Source organism: Octodon degus, unplaced genomic scaffold (genome assembly GCF_000260255.1).
Source record: "Octodon degus isolate 3935 unplaced genomic scaffold, OctDeg1.0 scaffold00006, whole genome shotgun sequence".
Lineage (NCBI taxonomy): Eukaryota > Metazoa > Chordata > Mammalia > Rodentia > Octodontidae > Octodon > Octodon degus.
The window spans coordinates 10,891,517-10,916,474 of record NW_004524582.1 but is presented as its reverse complement, the minus strand read 5'-3'; the positions used below and the strand labels follow the sequence as shown (position 1 = coordinate 10,916,474).

The 24,958-nt window shown below is 36.9% G+C and overlaps 1 protein-coding gene across 1 annotated transcript in view; it reads left to right on the top strand.

The window, feature by feature from the left end:
• Positions 1 to 21,904, top strand: part of Tbc1d19 (TBC1 domain family member 19) — a 149,114-nt gene extending 127,210 nt beyond the window's left edge. The window contains exons 16-21 of the mRNA XM_023699179.1: positions 4,501 to 4,533; positions 7,451 to 7,560; positions 9,350 to 9,441; positions 14,498 to 14,613; positions 20,639 to 20,709; positions 21,701 to 21,904. Coding sequence (XP_023554947.1) covers positions 4,501 to 4,533; positions 7,451 to 7,560; positions 9,350 to 9,441; positions 14,498 to 14,613; positions 20,639 to 20,709; positions 21,701 to 21,775 — 497 coding nt within the window. The 3' untranslated portion in view covers positions 21,776 to 21,904. The remainder of the gene's footprint in view (positions 1 to 4,500; positions 4,534 to 7,450; positions 7,561 to 9,349; positions 9,442 to 14,497; positions 14,614 to 20,638; positions 20,710 to 21,700) is intronic.
• Positions 21,905 to 24,958: the final 3,054 nt, after the last annotated feature.

Sequence of the window (24,958 nt, the reverse complement as noted above, 5' to 3'; positions counted from 1 at the left end):
CCCTGACAAGCCCAAGGGCCTGAGTTCAATCCTCGAAAAAAAAAAAAAAAAAAAAAAAAAAACTGATTAAAGGACAGTGAGATAAGGGCAAGAAAACAACATGTATTAATGCTGACTTTGGATCAAGTATTTTGCTATAGTACATAAATCATCTTATTTAATCATCACCATCTCATTGCTGTTGTCACTAGATGAAAACAAGTCTATCCTTAACCCTTCCAGGGTCCCACAGCAGAAGTACAAATGAGATCTACTTATCATAAGTCTAAATACTTAAAAGTTACAAATCAGACTAGTAAACAGTTTACTGTATTTTCTTACCTTGATAAATATACCTTCATTATAATCTGGAAGATCAGGTTCAAATTCAGAATTCTGAAACTTCTCAGAAGTCCCTGGTCTGTAGCATCTCCAGCCCTTCTCATCTCCACAGGCTTTGTGTTTCCACAGATAGCCTTGTTGGCTACCTCTGTATTGTCAGGACAGTGGCCCCACCAAAGAAAACATGCAAGCCCCAGAAGCAGGCCTCAGTGTCTTTGGACTGTGAATTGCAGAGTTCTGGGTCCTGGGGTGTGATCTGCAAGTGGACATGGGCTGTGGGAGAGAGGAGTACAAGCAGAGGAGGGCCAGAGCAGGGACATCAGCCCTAGCTGATCGTTCTTAGTCTAAGAGCAGTTTTAGATGAGGAAGCAAGTTGACCTCCCTAAACCTCTACCGACAGAAAGTGGTAGGACCAGAATTGTGCAGCATCTTCTAGATCTGCAGAGGAGTCCCTTCATCGGGGCAAGAGCTGATGGCAGAGTACTCCTTAATGAGTTGCTGGGATGATGGTTAGAGGACTGTGAGGGAGGTCTTTCCAGAAGAGGCATGATTTACACTCTTAAAGGAGTGGGTCAGGAATAGGGCTGGAGATGGGGAGACTCTGTTCTGTGCACAGAGTCTGAAAGGATGGTAGTCAACTTGGGAGGAGAGCATTGTATTTGTGCTATAGAGAAAAGAATGAAGGTGCTGACATTAGACTGAAGAGTTAAGTACTTACTGTCCTACAAGGACCAGAAAAGGAACAAAATATACTTAGGCATCAGGACTGAGGGAGAACTAGAGAGAAAAATATTTCAAAGTTTTCTTCGCTAAATGACAAAGGAGGCAGTGAGTCCTTCAAAGACACAGTGACAGAAGAAGGCTTTGGATGCTGGGCTTGTTAGCTTGGATTATAGATTAATGGTGAGAATGCTGGTGGGAGAAGAAGGGAAACAAATGTGACAGAATCTTCAGACATAGCTGTATCTAGGGGCAGACAGAGAAATAATTAGCCAAAACAGAGCAAAGACAAAACCAAAACCAAACAGCAGAAGCTTCTGGGATACAAGGAAGCTGATCTGCATAGGCTCGTCAGTGTCATGGTGGAGTCGAGTTTGACAAGGACATTTCAGTTGCTATTAGGCCATTAATGACAACACATGCCAAGAGGAGACCCCTGGATTTATTGACCAGAAGTTAGGGCCAAAGGGATAAAAATCAGTTTGCAAGTGTTTGAGGGTTACGAGGAAATAAAGATAGTAAATAGATAATTTTTTAAAATAAAGTTTGAAGGTAAGAAAGAGATTACAATGGACTTTTGATGATGATATGTGAGTGTCTTTGTTACTTTTCTCACTGCTGAGACAAAATTCCCAATACTCACAAGTTTAAAAAGCAAAGTTTTATTTAGTTCACAATTTTTAGAAGTTTTAGGCAATGATCAGCTGGCTTCAAGACAGGGTGGCGTCACAGAAGAGAAACAGACCATGGTGGTCTGAAGGTAGCAAAGCAACAGGTCCAACCTCAGCTCCTTCTGTTCAGGCTGCTCGTGACAGGTGGCACCCACACCATAATCCTATGCCCTTGGTCCTAGCATGGCACCATGAATCAGTTCCAGTGTCAGTCACCCTAGATCCAGCCACCTCTGAAAAAGCACCCCTTACCAGATATGCACTCACCTGTTTTATCATGATTTTTCTTTCTACAATAAAAAGTCAGCCCCAGTCCTCATAATAACACATAGTAGAGATTCAGTACATATTTGTTGAATGATGTATATGGGGTAATTGGTTCAAGAGGATTCCAAAGGAGAGATTACAAACTTGTTTTCTAAACCAGCATGATGGTAAATATTTTAAGTTTTCAGTCACAAACAGCATCTGTTCCATATTACTTGTTGTTTTTCCAAATAATCTTTAAAACTATAAAAACTGTTCTTACCTCACAGGACACAGCTTAGTTGCCAATACCTACGAACATTAAGGAACCAAGATTCATGCCATAGGTGAAGATGTTATCTCTAAAAAAGCAAAGGATATTTCCCTCTTGAGGATTAAGAGTGAGAGAAAAAAATGAAATATATAGTGAGTTTGCGTCAGTGTCATCCTCCTCCTAATATGAGGGAAGTACAGAGTAAAGTGTTAAGCATTTGAAAAGTAGGAACATTTTGAAAGAACAGGGTGGATAATCAGAAAAATGAACCAAAAATTGGTGTGCCAAAGTGTTCAGCCAGAGTTGCATGATTTAAATTTGTGCAGTGTGCTGTCAGACTGGGCAAAAATGGGAAAGGGAGGTCCTGGGAGTTGTAGCCTGCAAAGTTTAAAAGTGATCTGCACAGTTTCTAAAGCTGATTCAGAATGATAACTGCATTTCTGCATACTATTTTTCTATAAAATTAATTCTAGAATCAACAGTGTGAAAGTTAATATGAACAGGCAACATTTATTACAGACCAAAGTGACTAAGCTACAGCCATTATCTCAATTTTACTATGTCATTTCTAGCATTATCTCTGATTTACAGATAAGGAAATTGAAGCTTAGGGAAATTAAGAAACTTACCCAAAGGTACACAAAGCTTTTAAGTGACAAAACCAGATGAAGCCAAGCAAGGCTGGCTGGCACCCACTCATGCTCTTCATTTATTGCACTAGGGTGATTAATGAGCTGATAGCAACATGAAAGGAGGTTTCTAGTGACAATTACTATCCTTGCCCTGTCTTGTTCAGCACTTTTATATTGCTCTAGATGAGAACATTGATAGTGTGCATATCAAATTTTCCAGTAATGTGGAACCAAGAAGAAGGAACGCGTTAAATAACAGAATGAGAACTCAGAACTATCTCCAATTGGAATGGCTCACCAAATAAGAAATGTGACAGAGATAAGAATATAATCCTCTACTTCGGTCCAGAAACAACTGCTTAAATGCCCTATCTTAGCTGTAGAGTATGTAGGAGGAAAACTACTTTGAGATTTTAGTCATCTACTTTAAGGACTGGTGAGCTGTAGCTTGTTTAGGGCAAAATAAAACAGGGAAGCAGTTTAAGCCCACTCTATCTGTGGAACAATTGAAGAAACTCTTGAAGACTTGACCAAAAACTTCTCATGGTGAATGCCCTGGGAGAGAACAAATGTTTGATTGTTTTTTATTGTTGTTCCTAAATTAGACTTTTTCTTTGTGATGTGTGTGGTCACACCTAGGAATAAGAAATAGGCATTGCAGGAAACCAGTATTTGACTCAGAGTAAGAGTAAGTCTCTTCAGGTTAAACCTTGTCAGCATCGTGTTGTTGCATTAGAAATTAATTCATCCTCTACTTTGGGATGTGTTTTCAGCAGAAAGTCAGCTCTCATTCTTAGAACTTGCTCTAGATGATGACCCGCCAGCCCCACAGCTTTCCCTCTGAACACGCTGGATGAATAAAGCATTTCTGTACTGTATTTCACAAGGAGACCTCTCAGCTCTCTCCTGTATTGTTTGCAGCCTGATTTAGTGCCCTGTTAGATACACAGCGGTATTTATTGGAGAAATTCTGTTTTGAACCTAGGCTGTGCATTTTCACTTGGAATGTGACAAGATGTTTAGCACAGTAAGTTAAGCTTTGGTATTGCTTGGAAAAGGATGTTTACTTTACTTGTATATAGTTCTTGCCAGAGATTACAGTATTGACTTTGTGCCGTATTTCTGCCAGTACTTCTTCTAGCCCACATCCGTTATGTAATTTTTAGTAGGTTCATTAAACATCCACGGTGTTTCTCTAAAGGGTTTTTTTCAAAGAAGTGCCTTGAGAAGCTCACTAATCTGTTAGCAGATTGGATTCTAATAAACAGAATGAACTTGTTTCAGATGGGACACTATCTATGGACTTTCTGTGATATTTTTATCATTAGTTCTTAAATTTGAGTCTGTGATATGCCTTGTCAGATATGTGTGTATGTATGTATACACATTCAGTTATCAATTGTGTTATACTATTAATGATAAATTTAATTGGATATACATTTGAACTTCTAGTTTGCTTTTCTAAAGGTATATAAAAGCCTATCAAAAAAAACCTATTAGTTATGATCCCTAAGTCTTTCTGATATTCATGAACAAAGTTGAAGTGAAAAATAGACAATAGCCATTGCCATCCATAATTTACCTCACAAGAAGAAGCATGCTACTTACTGAAAAGAAACTTTTTTTAATCTTCTAGGTGTAATCCCTTTTCATGGATTTTCAATGTATGGTGAGTTGTGCTTTAAAGTATTGTTTTTATTATACTTTATGAAATTTGAACCAAGAAAAACTGAATATCACATTGCCCCACACTTAACACATTATCATAAATATTTTAAAGCATTGAGTTTAGAATTTGTTCAAATGCCCAATTAAAAAATTGAATATGGAGGCCAGGGAGATGGTTCAGTAAAATAAGTGCTTGCCTGGCAAGTGCAACAGCCTGAGTTCAATCCCCAGTTCCGCAAAAAAAAAAAAAAAAAAAAAAAAAAAGAATATGAAGGGTCACCTTGAGAGCTCGGAAAGCCTTTTGATCTTCATACTAGTGCTGAATGAAAAAATAATAATAATAATCTTTGGGCCGGGGAGACAGCTTAGCAGCATAAGCACCTGCCTGGTATTCACAAGGTTCTGAGTTCGATCCCCAGTACCATTAAAAAAAGATGTCTTTAAATCTAACAATTCTTTGTTCAAAATCTGTCATCAAGTCAGGCGCTGCCTATCCAAATTCAAATTCATGGTCATTTAACAGATTGAGATTTATATATCCAAAGGGAAGACATTTGCTAAGGAAATACAGTACATTGTACAAAGTATTTGATACAGAGTTTATCTATTTAGAAAACTATTTTAAGCATTCACAAATACTTTCGCAGGAACTAGTTAGAATCAATATAGTAGAATAGTTATATTTTACCCCTATGGAACTCTGGTTAAAACTTTGCCACTTCAATTTTTAATTTCTGTACTTTTAAAATTATACTACTTATCTCTTTTTAAAATACATTCAAATTTTATAAAATTAGAATCATGTTTCAATAAAAAATGACTAAAATTCATTCAAAACCTTCCTTTGAACCGCTTTCTGTTCCACTTATACAGAATGTAAGTGTATAATTTCATAAATTACTACAGTACAAGTTAATAACACAAATTTATGTCTGTGGAAGAACCAAATAAAAGATACTTTAAAAATTAACGATATAGCCTTTTTACATATTATATATAATGAACTAAAATTTTTCCATTTTGTAACATATTGGAATTCAACAGAATTATGGTATCTTCAATAGTTGTTATAATTTTGTGTTATATACATTTGTAGAAATGTCTTATTTTAAATTTCTTAGCATTTCGGCAACAGAAATGGCCATTAATAATTACATTCAAATTACAGGTTCTTATATGTCAGTAAATTTTTTAGAGATTAATATATACATCATTTTGAAAATGTAAATTCTCAAACTTTCATTTTAAATTTATACTACTACCATGTATTTGTGCTGCTTTTCCTTAAGTTATTCCATTAGAACATGAACTTTTTTGAGACAGGGTTTCACTGTGTAGTTTCAGGCTGGCCTTGAACTCTAGAGGACCCTCCTGTCTCAGCTTCCCCTATTCTGGGATTATGGGCCTGTGCCATTGAACCTAGCAGAAAATGAATTATTCTTTACAAATATAGAGGACACCCTCATTTGGACTATTTTAATAAGTAACTACTTATTTTGTAAGTTTTCAAAACTAGCTTTGAAATAGATATATTTTAAAATTTTATATCTATATATAAAATGCATGAGTGGTATATGTAATTTTTTCTATTAGTATATATGCAAGTAGTTATTTTAATATTTATTTAGATATTAACTCCCCTAAAAGTAATTAGTCTTTTATCCTTCAGAAAAATCAGAATTTCTTATTTGCAGTTACAGTTATCAGAGAGCATATTTCAGTAATACTGCACACTGCCCTTTATCTCACGTGACTGAATTTTGTGATTGTACACATTTAAAATATTTTACCATTTTGTTAACAAGAAAAGAGCTCAGTTGGCCTACTGACTTTCATGCTTACTTAATTAATGCCTACTGGTCTCAGATATTTATTGGCAGTTTATGGAACCCCAGAACTTATTGTCCAGTTTATATTGTTTGAAATTACTTATAAGCAAGAAGTTTTTATTAAAGGTAAGTTTAGGCACTGCAGTTAGTGTACATGCACTATAAGCTGCATGTAAGCTGCCTGATCTGTGAGACATGAAAAGACAGGAAGTGTGACCAGGTTGTCTGCACGGAACTGTCAGGAGTCAGCGCCAGGTCATCGAGATGAGCCCCTGGGGCGCTCTTAGTAGTGGTGCAGGCCCAGCATGGCAGCACGCACCTATAATCCCAGCTCTGGGGAGGCTGAAAACAGGAGGATCACTAGGAGTCCAATCTGTGTAGAGAGACCCTGTACCGAATACATAAAATGGAAAAAAAATTCAGAAACAAAGAATGAAACAGGGTGACATACAACACAAATGTTATAGATTTTTGAAACAAGAATAGCTGATTAACAATGGTTGATATATTTTCTATCAAAACTAAAATTTTTGAATAAGCACCTGCCTGGCATGCTCAGGGCTCTGAGTTCAATCCCTGGTACCAAAGAAAAAAGTGCTGTGAAAAATAAAAGTTTTGAAAAGTGGTTTGAATTCTTCATGAGACAAAGTAAAAATGAGTTGCCTGATTGTCACCTTCTATTGCAATTTTTCTTTTTTTCTTTTTTTTTTTTTTTTTTTGCGGAACCAGGGATTGAACTCAGGCCCTTGCACTTGCCAGGGAAGTGCTTATTCCACTGAGCCATCTCCCCAGCCCTGCAATTGTTAAAAGGACTCTTTATGTAATTTTACTTTGAATTTTTAGTATCGCTATATATTTCCATTGTATCGTTTTAGTGTACTATTGAGTTTATACTCACTTATAATTTACTTTCCTTTCTTTGTAATGCTCAATGATTATCTGAACTTTAACATGTGCATGTATTGTATGAGTGATTTTAAGCTGATGAGCAGCAAGGTTGCTATAAAATACTTATTTGTCCATTTTCATGGACTTATTTTTACGTGTCAGCAGTTGCACAGCGTTCCCATGAGTGTCTTCTGTTTTCAGTGGCACCGCTCTGCTTTCTGTACCATGAACCCTACAAGCTGTATCAGACCTTCCGCGAGATGTATGTGCGTTTTTTCTTCCGACTCCATTCCATCTCCTCTCACCCTTCCGTAAGTCAATAAGAAGTTGGATCAAATGAGACTAATCGGTTTTTGCTGTAAGAAATGTCTCCTAGACCATTAAATTATAAAGCAACAAATATTAATTTATAATGTCCAATAATGTATTTCTGTAGGGTAAATGAAAGAGGAGAAAAAATGGTATTTAAATGTTCAGTAATAAAGAGGCAAAGATCTCTTATTGACTAGATTTAAATTAACATTTTATCTAGTCCAATAGAAAACATAGAAACTCTGTATTTATCCTTGGCAAAATGCATACCTGCTGGTCTCCTCATTTGTAAAACGAGGTTAGTAAGGGAATATGTAGTGGGGCTACCAGATTTTTCCGGAGTAGACTATGTGACTTTTGCTAAATTATAGAACTCTCTTTCATCTTCCTACTTTAAGACTGTGTTTTTGGATCTACCTTCCTTGTGTCAAGTCTTGTTCTCCTGCGTGGACAGCCAACACGACAAATGACAGGAGTCGAGGATGTCACATATAATCAAATTAGACATCACTGATTATCTTGAACTTCTCTCTAGAGGAACGTGATTTAGTTATGATAGTGTATAATCTAGAATACTCAGAAATGTTAATAGTAGTTAATATTCATATATCTTGGTTAGTATCAGAATTTTGCTCTCATATTCTATGCCATCTTATGCTTCAGAGTTTCAAATCCTGGCTGCCCACCCCACACCGGCAGCGTGGTGTGTGCGGGCACCCTGCGCTGCCCTGGGCATCCCGGGTCTCCAGGCCGCCGCACCAGGACAGCGCTGCCCCTGTCCTTTCCCGACTCAGCGGAATAATACAGGCAGTCATCTCTTCTGGTTTGCAGGCAGACTGAACAATTTGGAACCCAGACAGCCTTCTTTCTGCAGAAACTCAAAAAGAGGATTAATACTTCCTTCCTAAGATCAACCCAGAGGAATGCCGAGCTAGAAGAAAGACTTTATTCAGAGCAGTCAAATAATAACCTTGAAAACCATCAGTTTAATTACTTCTTGCAATTTACAAATAATGCCCTTTTGAAGAAAATGTAGATTTTAATAAAAACAAAAACTTCATACTAATCAAATATTCTTGTTTGAAAACTTCCTGGTAGGCATTTCAAGCAGTCAGCATCAGTCTTTTCAGAGGTGAATTTTAGAGACAGAGTGAGTGAGGAAAGGAGCATTTCCTCCAGAGAGTGAGGGTGCTGAGAAGGGATACCTGCAGGGACGGGGAAGGGTAGGCTCTGCACCAGGAAATAACTGAAAATAGTCATGTGTCAGAAAAAAACTCAAAACACTGATTTTTGCTGGGCCTTGTTACGTGGCTCACAGAGTAGCAGGTTTTCTGTAAAGTCACATTTGCTTTGACTCACCTTGTGTTAATAGAGTGTTATGTGGGGAAACTACTGTATTTAAAAGAAGGACCCTTTTTATCTTTGAGACAGGGTCCTTCTATGTAGTTCAGTAGTTCAGGTTGGCCTTGAGCTTCACAGTGGAGCCCTCCAACCCTCCAACTCACAGCAGTCACCCTGCCTCAGCTTCCTAAGTACTGGGATCACAGGCCTGTGTCACCAAGGCCAGCAAAAGGAGGCACTATACTATGTCCCTAAGTATAATTACACATAAAAGGATATAAAATGTAACTTCAAATGCAGCATTAGAGATCTATTAGTACATCCCCTGGTTTTGACTTTTATACAATACAAAGAATATTTATAGTATTCTTTTCTGTTTAGATAATTTGTTATAATCAATTTTTAAATACTAAACAGTCTCCTCCTATGGTTTGTTGTTCTATCCAGGGTATTGTGTCACTCTGTTTGCTGTTTGAAACCCTTCTTCAAACCTATCTTCCACAACTCTTTTATCATCTACGAGAAATTGGGGCTCAACCGTGAGTATTTTTCCATTCCCAACTGAATAGTTTTACATCAGAAGCTATTTTTTTTCACCAAAACACTTGGGAATACACAATAATTCTTCGGAGAAATTAAGCTAACAATTTCCCCAATAAAACAACAGTTTTCTAGGAGTAAAACTATGACTACCTTGTATATTCTTGGAAGAATTACAAAAATCCTAATAAAATTGTATTCACTAGGATGTTTGTGTGTAGTGCAAGAATCACTAACATTAGCTAATTTCTGTTGCTAAGGAAAACTGTTAGCCCAAAACTGATGGGAACATTTAGGAAAGCAAAAACACCCTGAAAAATGTGGTAACGCTGAGACCTGACGAAATCTATCAGAGACTCACCTAGGCAAGTCCACAGGTTAAGTTTGCTGTCCTTTGTAAGAGACCAAGTCAGTTGACCTGCTGGTGGTGGTACTAAGAGTTTTCCTTCCAAAAGTTTGGATTTTGTGTACTGATATCAGTATGTGTTATAGGTGAATATATAAAGTGGTTTTGTACTTCAATGTTAGGGGTCTGTCTCTCTCTAAATAACAATGTCTAAAGCAACAAGACTCTTAAAGGATTTATCCATGTTTCATTCCCATCTTCTGGGTGACCATCTTTCCCAATGAAGGAGGCATTTGATAAGAGAATTAATTCTTTGCAGCCACAAAGGAGCTAATAGGACAAAGAACAGTGTAGTGCCAGCCTCAGCCTGTGCAGGTGGGCGGGCATATGTGTGAGTTCAGCCGAGCTTCAAATTTCATCTTCTTTACGCTCTGCGATCCCAGAACAAAGATTAACTTATATATGCTGTAATTTCCTTATCTTACAATCAAAGGAATTGGTTTTAATTGATTTTAACTACCACATGGAGTCATTTCAAAATAAAATGATTACTGTTAAAGAACTGTGTAGAGAAGTCTGTATGATACCTCCTTTTGATGAAGTGCCATTGAGCTCAGAAAGATTGGAAATGCCAACTGTAAAGCAATATTGCATATCTCCCATAGATAATTTTGAGGTGATTTTTTTTCCTTTGTAGCCATTAAAAAAGAGGATTCTATTCTTGATTGAGATTATAGAACAAGAATGTAGCAGAAATAGTTTATATTGAGCACATCTTTTTCTTAAACTTGTAAGTTGACCTCTTTTTTACTATTATGAAATGAACACTGAACTATAATTAGGCTTTTTTTAAACAATGCACATCGTTACTCCTAGAAACTAATATTCTGGTGTTTTTTTTCTTACTATTTATACTCTTTAATTGTTAAAAAGAATAAACTTATTTCTGTGACTTATGGTATACATTAAAATTCTTATGTAAGAGAAACTATAAAAATTCTAATTAGAGGGTAGAAATCAACTTTTAAAATACTTTCATAAATGAAAACATCCTGTTACTTTTAATTTTGAACTTCATTACTGTAATAACTATAGGACTACCCAAGTTATTCATTTCTGCTTGAATGAATGTCAGTAATTATGTATTTTACCAAAGTTAAATTCCTAATATTCTCTACTTATTCTTAATTACTTTTTAATAGCTATTGGATCAATAGTGACTTGACCTCTTCATTATGGAGATTAGTGTTTATATTGCCTCTCTTTTTCTGACTGTTCTGGCTAGAAATTTAGCCATCTTTGAAGGACTGCTTTTTGATTCTCTTGATCCTTCTTGTTTTTTTCTGTTCCATTTACATTGAATTCTGGTCTCATGTTTGTTCTTTTCTTCTTTCTGCTTGTGTCAGGTTTATTTTTACTGGTTTTTCTACTTGTTTAAGATAGAAGTTAGATCATTGATTTGGGACTTTTCTCCTTTTCTAAATAAGCATTGATTTATACATTTCTCATAAAATACCACTTTACCACCATCCAGTAAATTCTGATTATTTAAAAAAAATTTAATTCCATTCAAAAAAAATTTTTAGATGTCTTTTTCCTTGACAGTGGTTTATATGAAGTACATTACTTAATTTTTAAGTATTGTAAATATATTTTTCTGTTATTGATTTTTTTTAAAGTTGTTGAGGTTTGTTTTTGATTCAGAATATAATCCATCTTGACAAATGCTCCATGGATCTCACAGGCAGTAAAAAAGTATTTGTGTCCCACAAATGCTGGCAGCGTGTCCTCAAAATGACAGCAAAACCAGGTTTATTGATAATGCTCACACCTCTACTTAACTTCCTTATTAATTTTTGTCTGCTTTTTCTATTGATTATTGAGAGGGATAGTAGAGCCGCTATAGGTACAGATTTTGTCTTCATTGTTACATACATTTTTGCTTTTTGTATTTTGAATCTCTATTTTTAGAGGCTTATTGCCTATTATCAAGTAATCTCCTTTATTCTTCATAATAATTCTATGTCTGAGATTAATATAGCCATTCCAGCTGTAGTTTGATGACAGTTTGTATGGTATTTTTTCCTATTCTTTAACTTTTGATATGTCATAAATCAGTGATTTTATTTTTCAAGTGGATTTTTTTCATCAAAAGTATATTTGAGTCTTCCTGTATGATAGTCTATCTTCTAAGAAATGTGTTTGTGTCATTCATACCTAATGTAATTGATATCTTTAGAGTGAAATCATCTTTCTAGAATTTTCTTTGTTTCATATATTCACTATTCCTTTTCTCCTGTTTACTTTTCAAAAATTGAGCATTTCTTATTTCATTTTATCTCCGTGGTTGGATTATTATTTATGCTTTAAAAAATATTTTTGATAGATATCATACAATTACAATGTGTATTATTTAAAAAGTCAAATTTACCTTCAAATAATCTCTACGTTTGGATGGTTTCTCTAGCAAATACTACCAAACATTTTGAGAGGAGATAATTTTAATTCTTGTATTTTTCTGGTTGCTATCAAGTTTTATCTTTATTTTTCTGGTTATATCAAGTTTTATTTTTATTTTTTAGCTGAAGATAAACTTTGATTATTATGGATCTAGGCATGGATTTATTTTAGCTTACTCTGTTTGGGGCTTATTGAGCTTGTATCTATTGTCAGATTTGGGAAGTTTTCAGGCATTATTCCTTCTAATATTTTTTCTGCACCATAGTGATTGTCCTTTTTTTCTGGGATTAAATTAATATCAATTATATTAAGACTTTTGAAATTGTCCTACAGATCCTTGACATTGTATTCATTTTTCAAATCCATTTTTCCTACAATTTCTTCTTGTTTCTATGATTCAGATTATACATTTTCTTCTGATAAGTACTCAAGTTAATAGATTCTTAGTCATTTTGCTAAGAATCTGTTCAGTAATTTAACTTTTTATTTGTTTCTTTGTTTTCTGTGTTTTTTTCCTGGTCATTTTATATAATTCTAATATGGTTGTTTGTCATACAAAATTTGTACAAGTGGACATCTATAAGAGTAGTTTCTATTACACCTATGTTATACCTCTGTAACTTTTTTTTTAATGGATACTGTGCTATCTGTAGGGGAGGACATACTCTAATAAAACTATGAGACTTTAAACAAATGATACTAATTTAGAATTAGATGTCAGTTTATTTTTGTAGTATTGGGCACTGAGCCCAGGACCTTTGCAGCTCAGCACCTGATTTTGAAAATTTTGAGACAAATAGTCACAAGGTACGCTGGCTAGGCTTGAATGTGTGGTCCTCCTGCCCCAGCCTCCCAAAGTGCTGGACTGCAGGGATACAGCACCATGCCTGGCTATCAAATGCATAATTTAAGTAGTAAAATACCCAACAGCCAAAATGGAGGGAGATTTTTTGTATCTATAAAGAAACATTTGAAGGCTAACCAAAAAGTTTGCCTATATTACTGCCTAAATGTACTTTGCTATACTATAGTAGATCAGTGGTTATCCAATACTGATAAATTCCTGAAACTGGGGGATCTTTTTCATATTTTAGTCTTAAGAGAATGAATGTAATACACAAACCAAGATCGTCTCTAGGTCTGTTTTTCTTTTTTATGAGAATAATGTAGATATTTATCAATATAATATCAGGATCATTGACTAGCACTTCTTAGGGGCACTGAAGTCATTTTTATATGCTCATAGGTAGTAGAGAAATATGAGGTTTTGATTCTGTAGGCTCTAGAGCCAAAGAGTTCATTTCCTGAGATCAGAGAAAACTATAGCATAAGCTACTGATCAATATTGCGATTTCATATTTCTTTGGGGTTCTGTTTTTATTTTTGTTTTTTGATTTGTTTGTTTTTGTTTTGTTTTTGGTACTGAAGATTAAACTCAGGACCTTGGGCTTGCCAGTCAGGTGCTGAGCTATCTGCCCAGCTCCTGGAGTTCTGTTTGTTTTTGTTTTTTGTGGCCAGCTCAGCCTTACCCCTGGAGTGGCTGACCTAGCATGTGGTGCCAGGATTTAACCATGGTCCCTTCATTTGCCTAAGAAGACGCTTTAGTCCACTGAGATATCTCACTGGCCCTCTGCTTTGTTGATGGTGGGCTTATTTTGCTTGTTTTTAGGTAACAAAATGGAATTTAATTATTTATCTTTCAAAGTTCTTTTAACTTCACTAAAGTGAAGGATTTAAAATAAAAATTATTTCTAAGGTTTTATGGCTTTAAACTTATTGGTCCTTTAAATCTCCTATTTTTTTCATCCTATGTAGCCATTTAACTGATGTACAGTATAGTTATCTACTTGAAAAAAAATACAAAACCATTGAATAGTCTTTCAAGTCTTTTGAATAAAAGTTCAAAGTTTCATGGCTTTCCTGGAATTATTAAGACTTGTAGAAGATCAGTTCATTTAGTACACTCTGAAAAATATAATGTAGAAGTGATTTTATTTGTGAAGACCAAATTCAACATGAAGAAGGGCCCAGCATACAAAATAGTTCCTTTAATAGTTTAAGACCATAATTTGAGGGCTGGTAATTTCTCAAAACTACTTTAGTAGATTTTAGGAAAGGACTCAAGTTTTGAATGTCCAGGTGATTTATAAGACTCAAAAGAGTTGCCTTAACAGTAGAATTGGTTAAGGTCCCATGATAGTGCCTCTCTTGTAGTGGTAAAACTAAATTTCATTTTCCCTTGCCTACAGACTTCGCATATCATTTAAGTGGATGGTTCGTGCTTTCTCTGGGTATTTGGCTACAGATCAACTCTTGCTCTTGTGGGATAGAATCCTAGGGTACAACTCTCTGGAAATTCTTGCTGGTAAGAGTAAGTGCTTATTTGTCAAACATGTATTTGCATAGTAAGGCCCATTTCTTTCTAATATTCACTGTCTGCAAGTGGAAATTGAGTCTTCAGTAGTCATTTCTAATACATGGATCTTTAACAAGATTATCCGCCTTAGAAGTTCACACACTGAGGTTCTATACTTCTGATATTCTATTTAAACTAAAACAAATCTATTTCTAGCTTTTTGTTTTGTTTTTTTCTTGGCTCCCAAGCAAGTGTCATCTCCCTTTTCCACCGCCACCCCCTTTTAGTGCCAGCACACAGGTGGCAGAGCATGGGTGGACCTCTGTCCAACTCGGAGCCCCTCTGGCTAGCTGCTCTGTGCTCCTTCTCAGCCACTACCTAAATCTAACCTGAGATCAAGCCTCATAGCCTGCATACCTGAAATCTTGGCTCTTCTAAGTGTCAGTTCATATTAAAATGAAAACCTTTCCCTTTCAGCTAATAATATTTGACCTCTACCCTTATGGCTGAATTTTACCTTTTAGCTATTCTCTTATGCCAAAAATATTTCTTCTTTTTCTCAGGAAGGCCGAGACTCATCTCTATTTAATAATTAAATAGTTTGTACAACAGGTACATATCAAGGCAATTGTATAGGAAGACAGAAGGCAGTGTTTCTTATTAGTTATATAATGTTACTTTCCTTGTGTGCAGTAGATTCAATTATTTTTATCATTGGGATTATCAAGAAATTCAGATAATAATCAGGATATTGTCAAAACAATGGATGAAGAGCAGAAAGTTGGCAGAGTGGTCCTGCCTACCTCAAACCTGAAGTGTGTGGCAATTCGAAATCACCTCTCTGGGCCCATGTGGAATAATGCATCATTGAAGAAAAACATGGTGCAAAGAGTCTCTATGTATTATGTTAAAATTTTCTTGAATTAAGAGAGAGAGATATAGTAATTGGTGGCATTTTGAAAGGGAAAATTAGAATAAAATAAATTACCCTTGATTTAATCAGAGATTATCACTGATTAATGTTTTTAACAATCTTAGACTTTTAAAAATCTATACAAATAATGAGTTAGTAAAAAATGGTTTGCCCCGTGTGGCCTATGTATAAGTACGTATACATAGAATTAGTTGGACTTACATTGAGGGGGGAGGGGCAGAGGGATAGTCTGCTAGAGAGCATCGGGAATTACTTTTTCACACATTCTGATGGGTCTCTGCTTTCTATTTAAATGCTTAAGGGTAGGGTAGTCACTGTCTTATCCGGAGGCCCACTTCACTTCTAGGTAGCAGTGCTTGTTAACATGTCCTCCTTTTAAACCAAGGTCATTTTCATGTTTTATCCCCTCTGATTGCCCCACTTCTCTTCAAAGTCTACTTTCCAGGATGAGCAAATAGCAAGATTTTCGACCAATAACTCTTCTAGGAATGCAAGAAATTTTGAAGGTATTGTAATAGCATTGGTGTCCTTTCAAGGAAATAGTAGAGAATGTTATAGAAGGGAGACTAGTATAAGGCAGTACTTTCTAATAATTAGGACTTTCCAAAAATAGCATCAGCTGTTTAACCATCACCTGAAGAGTCAGAAATGACTCTTTTATGACTCGAAAGATAGACTGAATGTGAAACATATTGGAAGGTTTCTTCCAACTTAAGTTCTCTCATTCTGTGCCTTATCACCACTTAGCAAGCTGAAGGAAAAAGAAGCAAATGTACACAGAATAGGGTATTTGCTCTAAACCAGGCACTCTGCTATGAACTCAATATATAAATAAGCTGCTGAAGAATAGGTACAAAATGCTACCACACTACTGCCTCCATCTACCTTCCCCAACTGCTTTTTAAAAATCAACTGAGAATTCTAGAATATCTATAAATGGAACTAGTCAAGTGGGTGTTTCCTGCCCTGAACTTCACATAAAAAGCCTCAAGAATCAATATGTTCATGTAGAAGTACAAAAATTAGTTTGACTGTTTTATGCATTTCAGATATGAATATTTGAGACCACCTTTTTTTAAGTTATGTGTGTGTGTGTGTGCACGCGCATGTGTGCTCCTGTGCATGCGCAGGGTCTCACTATGCAGCTCAGACTTGTAGTGATCCTCCTGTTTTCAGCCTCCCTGGTGCTGGGATTACAGGCATGCACTACCATGCCCGGACTCCATTGCTGGCTCAGCATGCCTGGGAGGCAGGGCCAGCATGGCATGGTGGTGCCAGGGATTGAATCCTAGCCCCTGCACTCGCCTAAGCAAGCGCTTAGTTTACTGAGCTATCTCACAGGCCCAGGAGACCACCTTTTTTTGATCAAGTGAATTACTATGTAGACTTCAGAAAAATTTTTTAAATTTCACTGGTTTTGTTAATAAAAGCCTTTTGAGAAATGGTGTAAACCATGATTTGTTAATGTTCATGATAGGATTGCTTAGAATTAAAGTAATGAAAGTAGATTAAAATGCTGAAAATAAATATTGGAGTTCCTCATTTTTCTTCCTCTTCTTCCTCCCCCTCTTCCTTTTCCTCTTCCTCTTCCTCTTCTTCCTCCTCTTCTTCCTTAATGTTGCTGAAGATCTAACCCAGAGCCTCCCACATGCCAAGCAAGCACTTTACCACTGAGCTAACCCCAATACTGAGCATCTACATTTCATATGCAGCATGATTTCAGCTGAAAACATCCTAAAGTATAGATCTTTTTTCCTTGGCAAACAAACCTATTCTGAGAAGGGCTGGGCAAAGTAAACATGAAGCAGATAGAAAGGAACTTCTGTGATGTGACACCAAGATAAATAAGGAGTATGAGCACATAAGCATTTTGGATGCTGAGGTCAATTACTGAACTCTTCTCTACAGTCCTCTCCCCATCCTGCCCCCTCCCTGGACTTAGTCCACCTTTGGAAAGAGTTTCCTGCTCATAAACTCTTCCTGTTGTAGCAGAACATGTGGACATTTTGTCAAGCTTTCAACAGCATAGTTCAGTTATGCACCAAAAACAAAGTAGTGATCATATTCTTCAGCTTCTAAGACATCTCCACTGTCTAAAATATTTTTTTATGGGCTGGCAAGATAGCTCAGAGGATTAAGAGCCTGCCTAGGCAAGCACAAGGACAGGGGTTCAATCCCCAGCACCACATGCCGTGCTAGCCGCCCAGACCAGGCATGCTGAGCTGGCCACCAAGACTAGGCGTGGTGGCACACACCTGTTATCCCACCCCTGGGGAGGCTAAAAACAGGAGGATCACTATTAGTCCAGACTGCATAGTGGGACCTGTAACAGATATACGTGCACACACATGCGTGCACGCACACACACACACACACACACACACACAATTTTACACATTGGGAATCTGTTACAAATTTTCTGACCTATGGATTTGTTTTTCTTTCCTTTGATGTAAATATGGAGCCATACAACTTTAAAAAATTCTTCTTCTTTTTGGTTAAAAAGAAATTATTTGTTCCAAAAACCTAATATTCTTTGTTACCTAATGAATAATCCCAGCTGGTCTGGATTTTTAAGCTTACTTTTATTACTGCTATCTTTCCTTCTCCAGGGTGTCTTCCCTAATGGGTTCTAATGCTCTTTGCCAGCCTGTCCCAGGTCTCCCATCTCCTAGAAAGGGTGCTGAGCCTCCGGTCGCTGATTACACCCTGTCTGGGGAAAGGCCAAGCCTGCCTTCTGGCTCCACTGCCAAGCACCACCACTCCCTGTCAGGACCCGAGCCACATGGCATCCTGCATGCCATCCCTGGAAAACCATCCCAGGCCAGCAGAACAAGCCCTCCAGCAAAAGCACCAAGCTTTTCCTTCAGGACTGAGTCATTACTGCTTACTCAGTGGTGGGTCACCTGGTGGTTAGTGGTGGGTCAGTGGTGGGTCACCTGGTGGTTAGCCTCACAGGCATTAGAGCCAGGTTACATGTCCACACCACTGTTTTCCACATGTGTGTCTCTGAACCTGCCACCCAGCTCACTGTTGCTTCAGTATCTGTGTTAGGAAAATGGACAGTCACAGTACTTAACTTCTACAGCTTATGTCAGAATTAATTGCTGTTATTATTCTCATAATAAAAAAATGTATCTTAAGAAATGCATACTTGGGCCAGCCAAATAGCTCAGTAGATTAAAGTGCCTACAAGCAGATGCAAGGGCCAGGGGTTCGATCTCCAGGCCTGCCATGCCAGCCCCACCCCTGGGACATGCTGAGACAGCGATTGAGACTGGGCATGGTGGCACACGCCTGTAATCCCAGCTCTTGCGAGGCTGTAAACAGAATCACTACGAGTCCAATCTAGTAGTGAGACCTGGAACACCCTGTAGACCCTTCCCTAAAATACAAAAAAAAAAAAGTATACTTGAGTTAGCAATGTAATATACCTAAGAACTCATCTTCCAAGTAGTTTTAGTAATTATGACTATCATTTTCCTAAATTTCAGTGGCTTCATAGGTAGGGAATATACGGTCACCAATGACGACAGAAACAAAACAAAGAAGTCAAGATTTATCTTTGGACTATACCCTCTCCATGTCAAGCTCCCGACTTCTACAATGGGCCCCTGTTGTCTGGAATCCATTCCCTCATATGGAGCTTTATGTTAGTCTATATATCAATAAATATTGCATGTTAATATAGCCTTTTTCCTCCACATACATTAATGGCAACAGTCCCAATGTTTTCTACTTGGTATATATTGTTGAATTTGAAATTGTCCTATGATGTTTTTTTCAATTTTCAACTTCTTTTTCTTATAGCCACCATTAAAGTAAATACCAGGGTCAATCCCACCATAAGCTTCCCCACACATGTATTCGTTTGTGACACTAAGGAAGTCAGAGCTGAGTATGTAAAAATATAAATATGATAAAATATTATAAAACATTTTGAAGAGAAGTTTTATTACTATGTTTATATTATCATACCTCTTTGGTGCGTGTGGAATTACACTCTCATATACTTAAAATTGTGATCTTGTTGCACTAATAAAAAACATCTGGATGCACCTAGGGACTATGCTCGTAAGTGAAATAAATTAGACTCCCATAAGTAACCATCAAATTGTCTCCCCAGCGTAAGAAACTGAAAGAGTAAATAAGATCCTAAATCTTAATATGTATATTATAAAAAGGAGTGAAACTGCTCAAAAGGAAAGAATAACTGGGATGGTAAGGGGGAAAGAGAGAAGGGGGGAGGGGCTGGGGAGATGGCTCAGTAGAATAAGCGCTTGTCTGACAAGCGAAAGGGCCTGAGTTCAATCCCCAATTCCGCCAAAAAAAAAAAAAAAAAAAAAAAAAGAAAGAAAGAAGGGGGAATATAGCTAAGGTAATTGTACTACTAATTTCTGTTAGTTTGTTGAAAGGAACAGTTATTGTTTGGCTAATCTTACATGCCTATCTGAGCAACTACTTTGAAGATAACAATAAGTGCTGTAATAACCATTGTTCACTTCCTATCATCTTGTTCTGAAATTCTGTATTGTTTATGTTGTTTTTTTTTATTTTCTTTAAAAAAGAACCTTAACTTATAAGACAGTTTCATGCCATTTTTAAAGTATTACAATTTTAGTTGTAGGTATGAAAGAAAAATTAATTAAGTTGACTTTTTTGTTGTTGTTTTGTCAGTGCTACAGATTGAACCCAACACACTGAGCTACAGCCTCAGCCCTTTTTAAAACTTCTTTAAAAGTTTGACAGGGTCTTGCTAAGTCACTAAATTGTGCCTGCTGGACTTCAATTTGACAATCCTTCCTCAGCCTCTCAGCATATAGGGATTGTACTTGCGGGCCACCATCCCCAGCTCTTAAATAGACCTGATAATGCCACTGGATTTTCCTTTTTCCCACATAGTGGGACTAGGTTGCCTAGTGTTGGGCACTGTTCTGTGGAGTGGACATGCTCCCTGCATTGAGCCGGTGCCTCAGAGCACAGGGCTGCAGCTGTGGGAAGGCCCAGGGCTGAGCGCTCCTCGTGGTCTGCAGATAGAGCCGTAACCGTGTCTAGCACTTGAGGCCGCCAGCAGTTGAAATAGTGTGCATTCTTTTCCAGTCCTGGCAGCTGCCGTGTTTGCTTTCCGAGCAGTGAACCTGATGGAAGTGACATCACTGGCTTCAGCTGAAGTAAGGATAAGTTTCACTCGGATGGGCTGGAAATAGTTCCTGAGAGCCCGCCAGGCTCGCTGTCTTTAGTATCTGATGCACAGGCTGCGCAGTTGGTAGCCGAATCTTGGAGCTCTGGGAAAACCTATAAGTTTGAGCTAAGTAATGCTAACTACTTGACTTCCCTAATCACTTGAAAACAACTTTCTTATGAAGGGATCCTAAACAGGGTTATGATAGGAAATAACTACAATAATTATGAGAAACCAGAAACCTAGGAATTTAAATAGAAACTATTACAGCTTAAGTTACATGTTCTAATTGTTCAAGCTCACAGGTTATACTCTCAGAACAAAGAAAAACAAGTTGAGAAAATTAAAGCATGCATGTGTAAATGATATAGTAAAGATATATAAGGTTTGGGTGCATATTTTTAATTATGGGCTAATTATTTAAAGCTTATTTCTTTTCAATGATAAAATTTACACCCAAAATATGGTTCAATTAGATAGTGCTTATTATATTACTCTATTTGTTATCTCTCATATAAATGTAAATCCTATCCTAAAAATAGCTGCCTACAGGCCTTGTTTAAAGGGAAGAGGATGTTTATGTATCTTGCAACTGAATAAATATTAGTTCCATCTCAAAATGATTTCCCGCAGTCAGTTACTCCTTACACTAGAGTAACAGGTCTAGGATTCATAATTACGTTTATTTATAGAAGCAAGTTGAAATGCTAGACCTCTTATAAACTCATGCTACCTTGTATATTTGAAGAAGGCTTAAGACTAAGGTCCCGGTTATTTTCTACTACACATTTTGGTTTTTGTGCATGTAACAACATTAAGAGATTTGAGAATGAGAGATGAAGTTGGAGCATTCAAGATTTGAGACATCTGAAGAATAGAGAGCATGTGTACATTCAAAGCTTAGGTTATGATGGTGTTTCTGTTGTACCCTTCTCATAGATCTTGCTATTAATAATTCTTTCGTTTTTCTTTTGTTTCAGGCAGTTCTTGCTGATCTTTCGACTTTGAAAGTTATGCCTCTTCTTCAAATTTTTCTGTTTGCTACTGTCACCTGATCTTCTTCAAGGTCACTAACAGAACTTCTAGTTTTTCATTAGAAACTAATCATGAACTATGCAAACTCTGCATAAAACCAAAATTAAACTTTGCATATAAGCCAATAAAGATCATGTTCCCTCCTCAGTCAAAGCTAAGTAGTTTTTCACTTTTTGAAACAATAACTCTGCACACCAAATATTGCACTGCATGCTGCTTTCAAGAAAGAAGCAATAGACATAACTTCTACGAAGATTATATATATATATATATATATATATATATATATATCTCCTGACTTGTAAGAGGCATGTAACAATATATGCAATAAGATCTAAAGATACTGTAATAAACTTCAAGAGCTAATATAGCTTCTTGGACAATTCTTTTATGTCAGCTTATAAATTTATCCCTAGATTATTGTTTTTATCATAAATTGCTCTTCACTCAGAAGCAGAGGTGAGGTGTGGTATGAAAAGACTTGAAAAATGCACTGCTTTTCAGTATAAATTTCAATGCACTTTGATATTTTGGTAACTTTCTTTTGGTACCAGGAATCAAACTCATGACCTCATGCTTGCCAGGCAGGCATTGCCACTGAGCTAGATCCCTGGCCCATATTAACTTTTCATGCACTAAGGATTTTCAAAATTCCACTCTATCTTAATTCTCTCTTAGATGTTTCCACTGGGAAAGGTCAAATGCAATTATCTCCATCTGATAATACTTTATTCCTTGCTCTCTAAAAGACAAGCAGTTACAGGGAGACCACTTTGTACTTGTCAGCCTACCATGTCTGGCATAGAGGCCTGGCCACTGTTGAGGCATGGTGCTAGATTCTGTTTTTCTGGAAGAATTTAAGGAGGACATCCTAGGGAATGAAGCCAATGAAGAATCAAACCATACCTGTTTTTCTGAAGTTTGGTTTAATAAGATTTCCTACTTGGGCAGAGAAGCTAAGACAAACCATGAGTAGGTAGTAGACATTCACTCTAGAAGATGCTAAAACAGAACAAGGCATCCAGACTTCTTTTGGTTGTTATTATAAATAAAGGACCTCATTTCATATTTCTTTGGCAAGAGCTACTATTTCAATGATCTGGATAATAGTATATTAGGAAAATTCAAAAATAATTGTCTTTCGGGGGCCGGGGAAATGGCTCAGTGGAATAAGCACTTGCCTGGCAAGCGCAAGGGCCTGAGTTCAATCCCCAGTTCCACCAAAAAAAAAATAAATAAATAAATAAATAAATAATTGTCTTTCAATTTTAGATTGAAATTTAAGATGCTGATCACTCCAAGACTTTAAATCAATAGATTAATACCCTTATTGATTGACTAGAATTTTATTGTTTTATCCTAATGTATTTTGTGAATATTTCTGTTTTGACAGTATATATTAGCGAAAGCATGAACTTAGCACAAGACTTCAAGTGTGGCAAAATTTGGAATATTTTATAAATTTGAAGGTATCCATTACAAACTTATTCTTCTGGTAATTGATGACTTGACTCATTGAGGATTGAATAAGAATTAATTGGATTAAATCTTGATGAGCTCCATTTTATCTCTCCTGAAGGGTGTGCACAGTCACTTTAGCCATTGTCTGTGTGCGATGTGCACTCATGGAGCGGGCATACGTGCACCCATGGCTGTGGCAAATCGCAGAGACCTTAGGAAGAGCATGTGTTTTAAATGATTATTGCCAGTGTGTACAGGTGAGCCCACGTCTTACCTCTTTAGAAGAATATTCGCAAGCTTTTTGAAAAGAGGCAACATAGTGGTCTCTTGTACCGATTGGAGAAGTCTGGTCTGAGGTGTAAATTTCTAATTAATTAAGTCTCCATTATCTGTAATTTGAGGGTACAGTGAGGGAGACAACAATACGAAATTATTGTACTTGCTCTGTTTACCTTATAGGACTTTGTAAGATTAAATGAAAAAATATATAAAAAGCTGATATTTCAAACTCAAAAGTACCAAGCACATAGAAGATACTGTTGGCAATTAATTTTATGAAATTTTCACATCAGGTGGTAGAAGAGAATATATGAACAGTGTCTAACCTCATTAGCCTTAATATTTTTTTTGGTAAACTGACAGTTTTAGAAATGAATGGACCATGAGAGAGCAGATCCTTGCATGTGGTACAAGTGGCTCCAGGCACAATCCTAGGTCTTCATCCCACAACCAAGTGTCCTGCCTTACCCCCTCCACCTCCCTTCACACCTCCTCACACTGCCTCATTTGACTTCCTTCCTCTTGCTGCCTCCAGTTCACCACAGACACCCTTCGTGTCTGCTCTGCCAGTGATCTGTCACAGGGCGCCACGTGGCCAGAGCCCCACGTAGTTATTCTACCTAAGGCCATTGGTATGATATAAAATAGCAGGCCAGGCAGTGTGTTTGGTCCTTCAGGGTTTCAATTCATTCACTGAGGTAATATCTTAGTACCTTGCATTTGGAAATTCCCCTGATAATCCTTTTGATTAGAATATTTTGGTAGCACAGTGTGTAGCTGATTGAAATTCTGTTTTATCTTAAGTGCATAGCACTGCCTTGTCTTCAGCATGGGCTCTCCTGTATTTCAGAAGAAATAGAGATCATGAGGCTTGCCCACACTCAGCCTTCAGCTTTGTAACTTAGCATCATCCCTATACTTAATCTCTTCATTCTTGTTTCAAGAAGTGTCAAACTACTTCTCTAAGTGCAGATTTCATTGGGTGACTTTTATGCTTAAAACATGCACCATTCCTCATTGCTTACAGGATACAGTGCAGGCCATGTAGTGTGGCAGGAGCCATTCTTCACAGCTTGGTGTCCATTTCTGTGCTTCTGCTGATTTGCTGTTCTGTACTTCAGCCTCACCAGATTCGCATCCCAATCATCAACCAACCATAGCTATTTATTTCATCTTTACCAAAAAGATTCTCTCCATTCTTCAAGATCCCACTCAAAAGATCTCCTTTGCGAAGACACACAAGAACCTGTAAATTAGAATTAGTCCCTTCTCTTTGTTCTCATAAAACTATTCATTCATTCATAGAGTGATTATAGTACTGAGTGATAAGGTTTTTTTGTGTGGATGTTCTGTTGTCACTGTATTCTCAAGGCAGTTTTCATTGACTCATCCTGTGTATGAAAGATGCAAGAGAAACTTCTCCACGTGTGTTTGTGTCCCTTGACTGGTTGAATGTTGTTGGG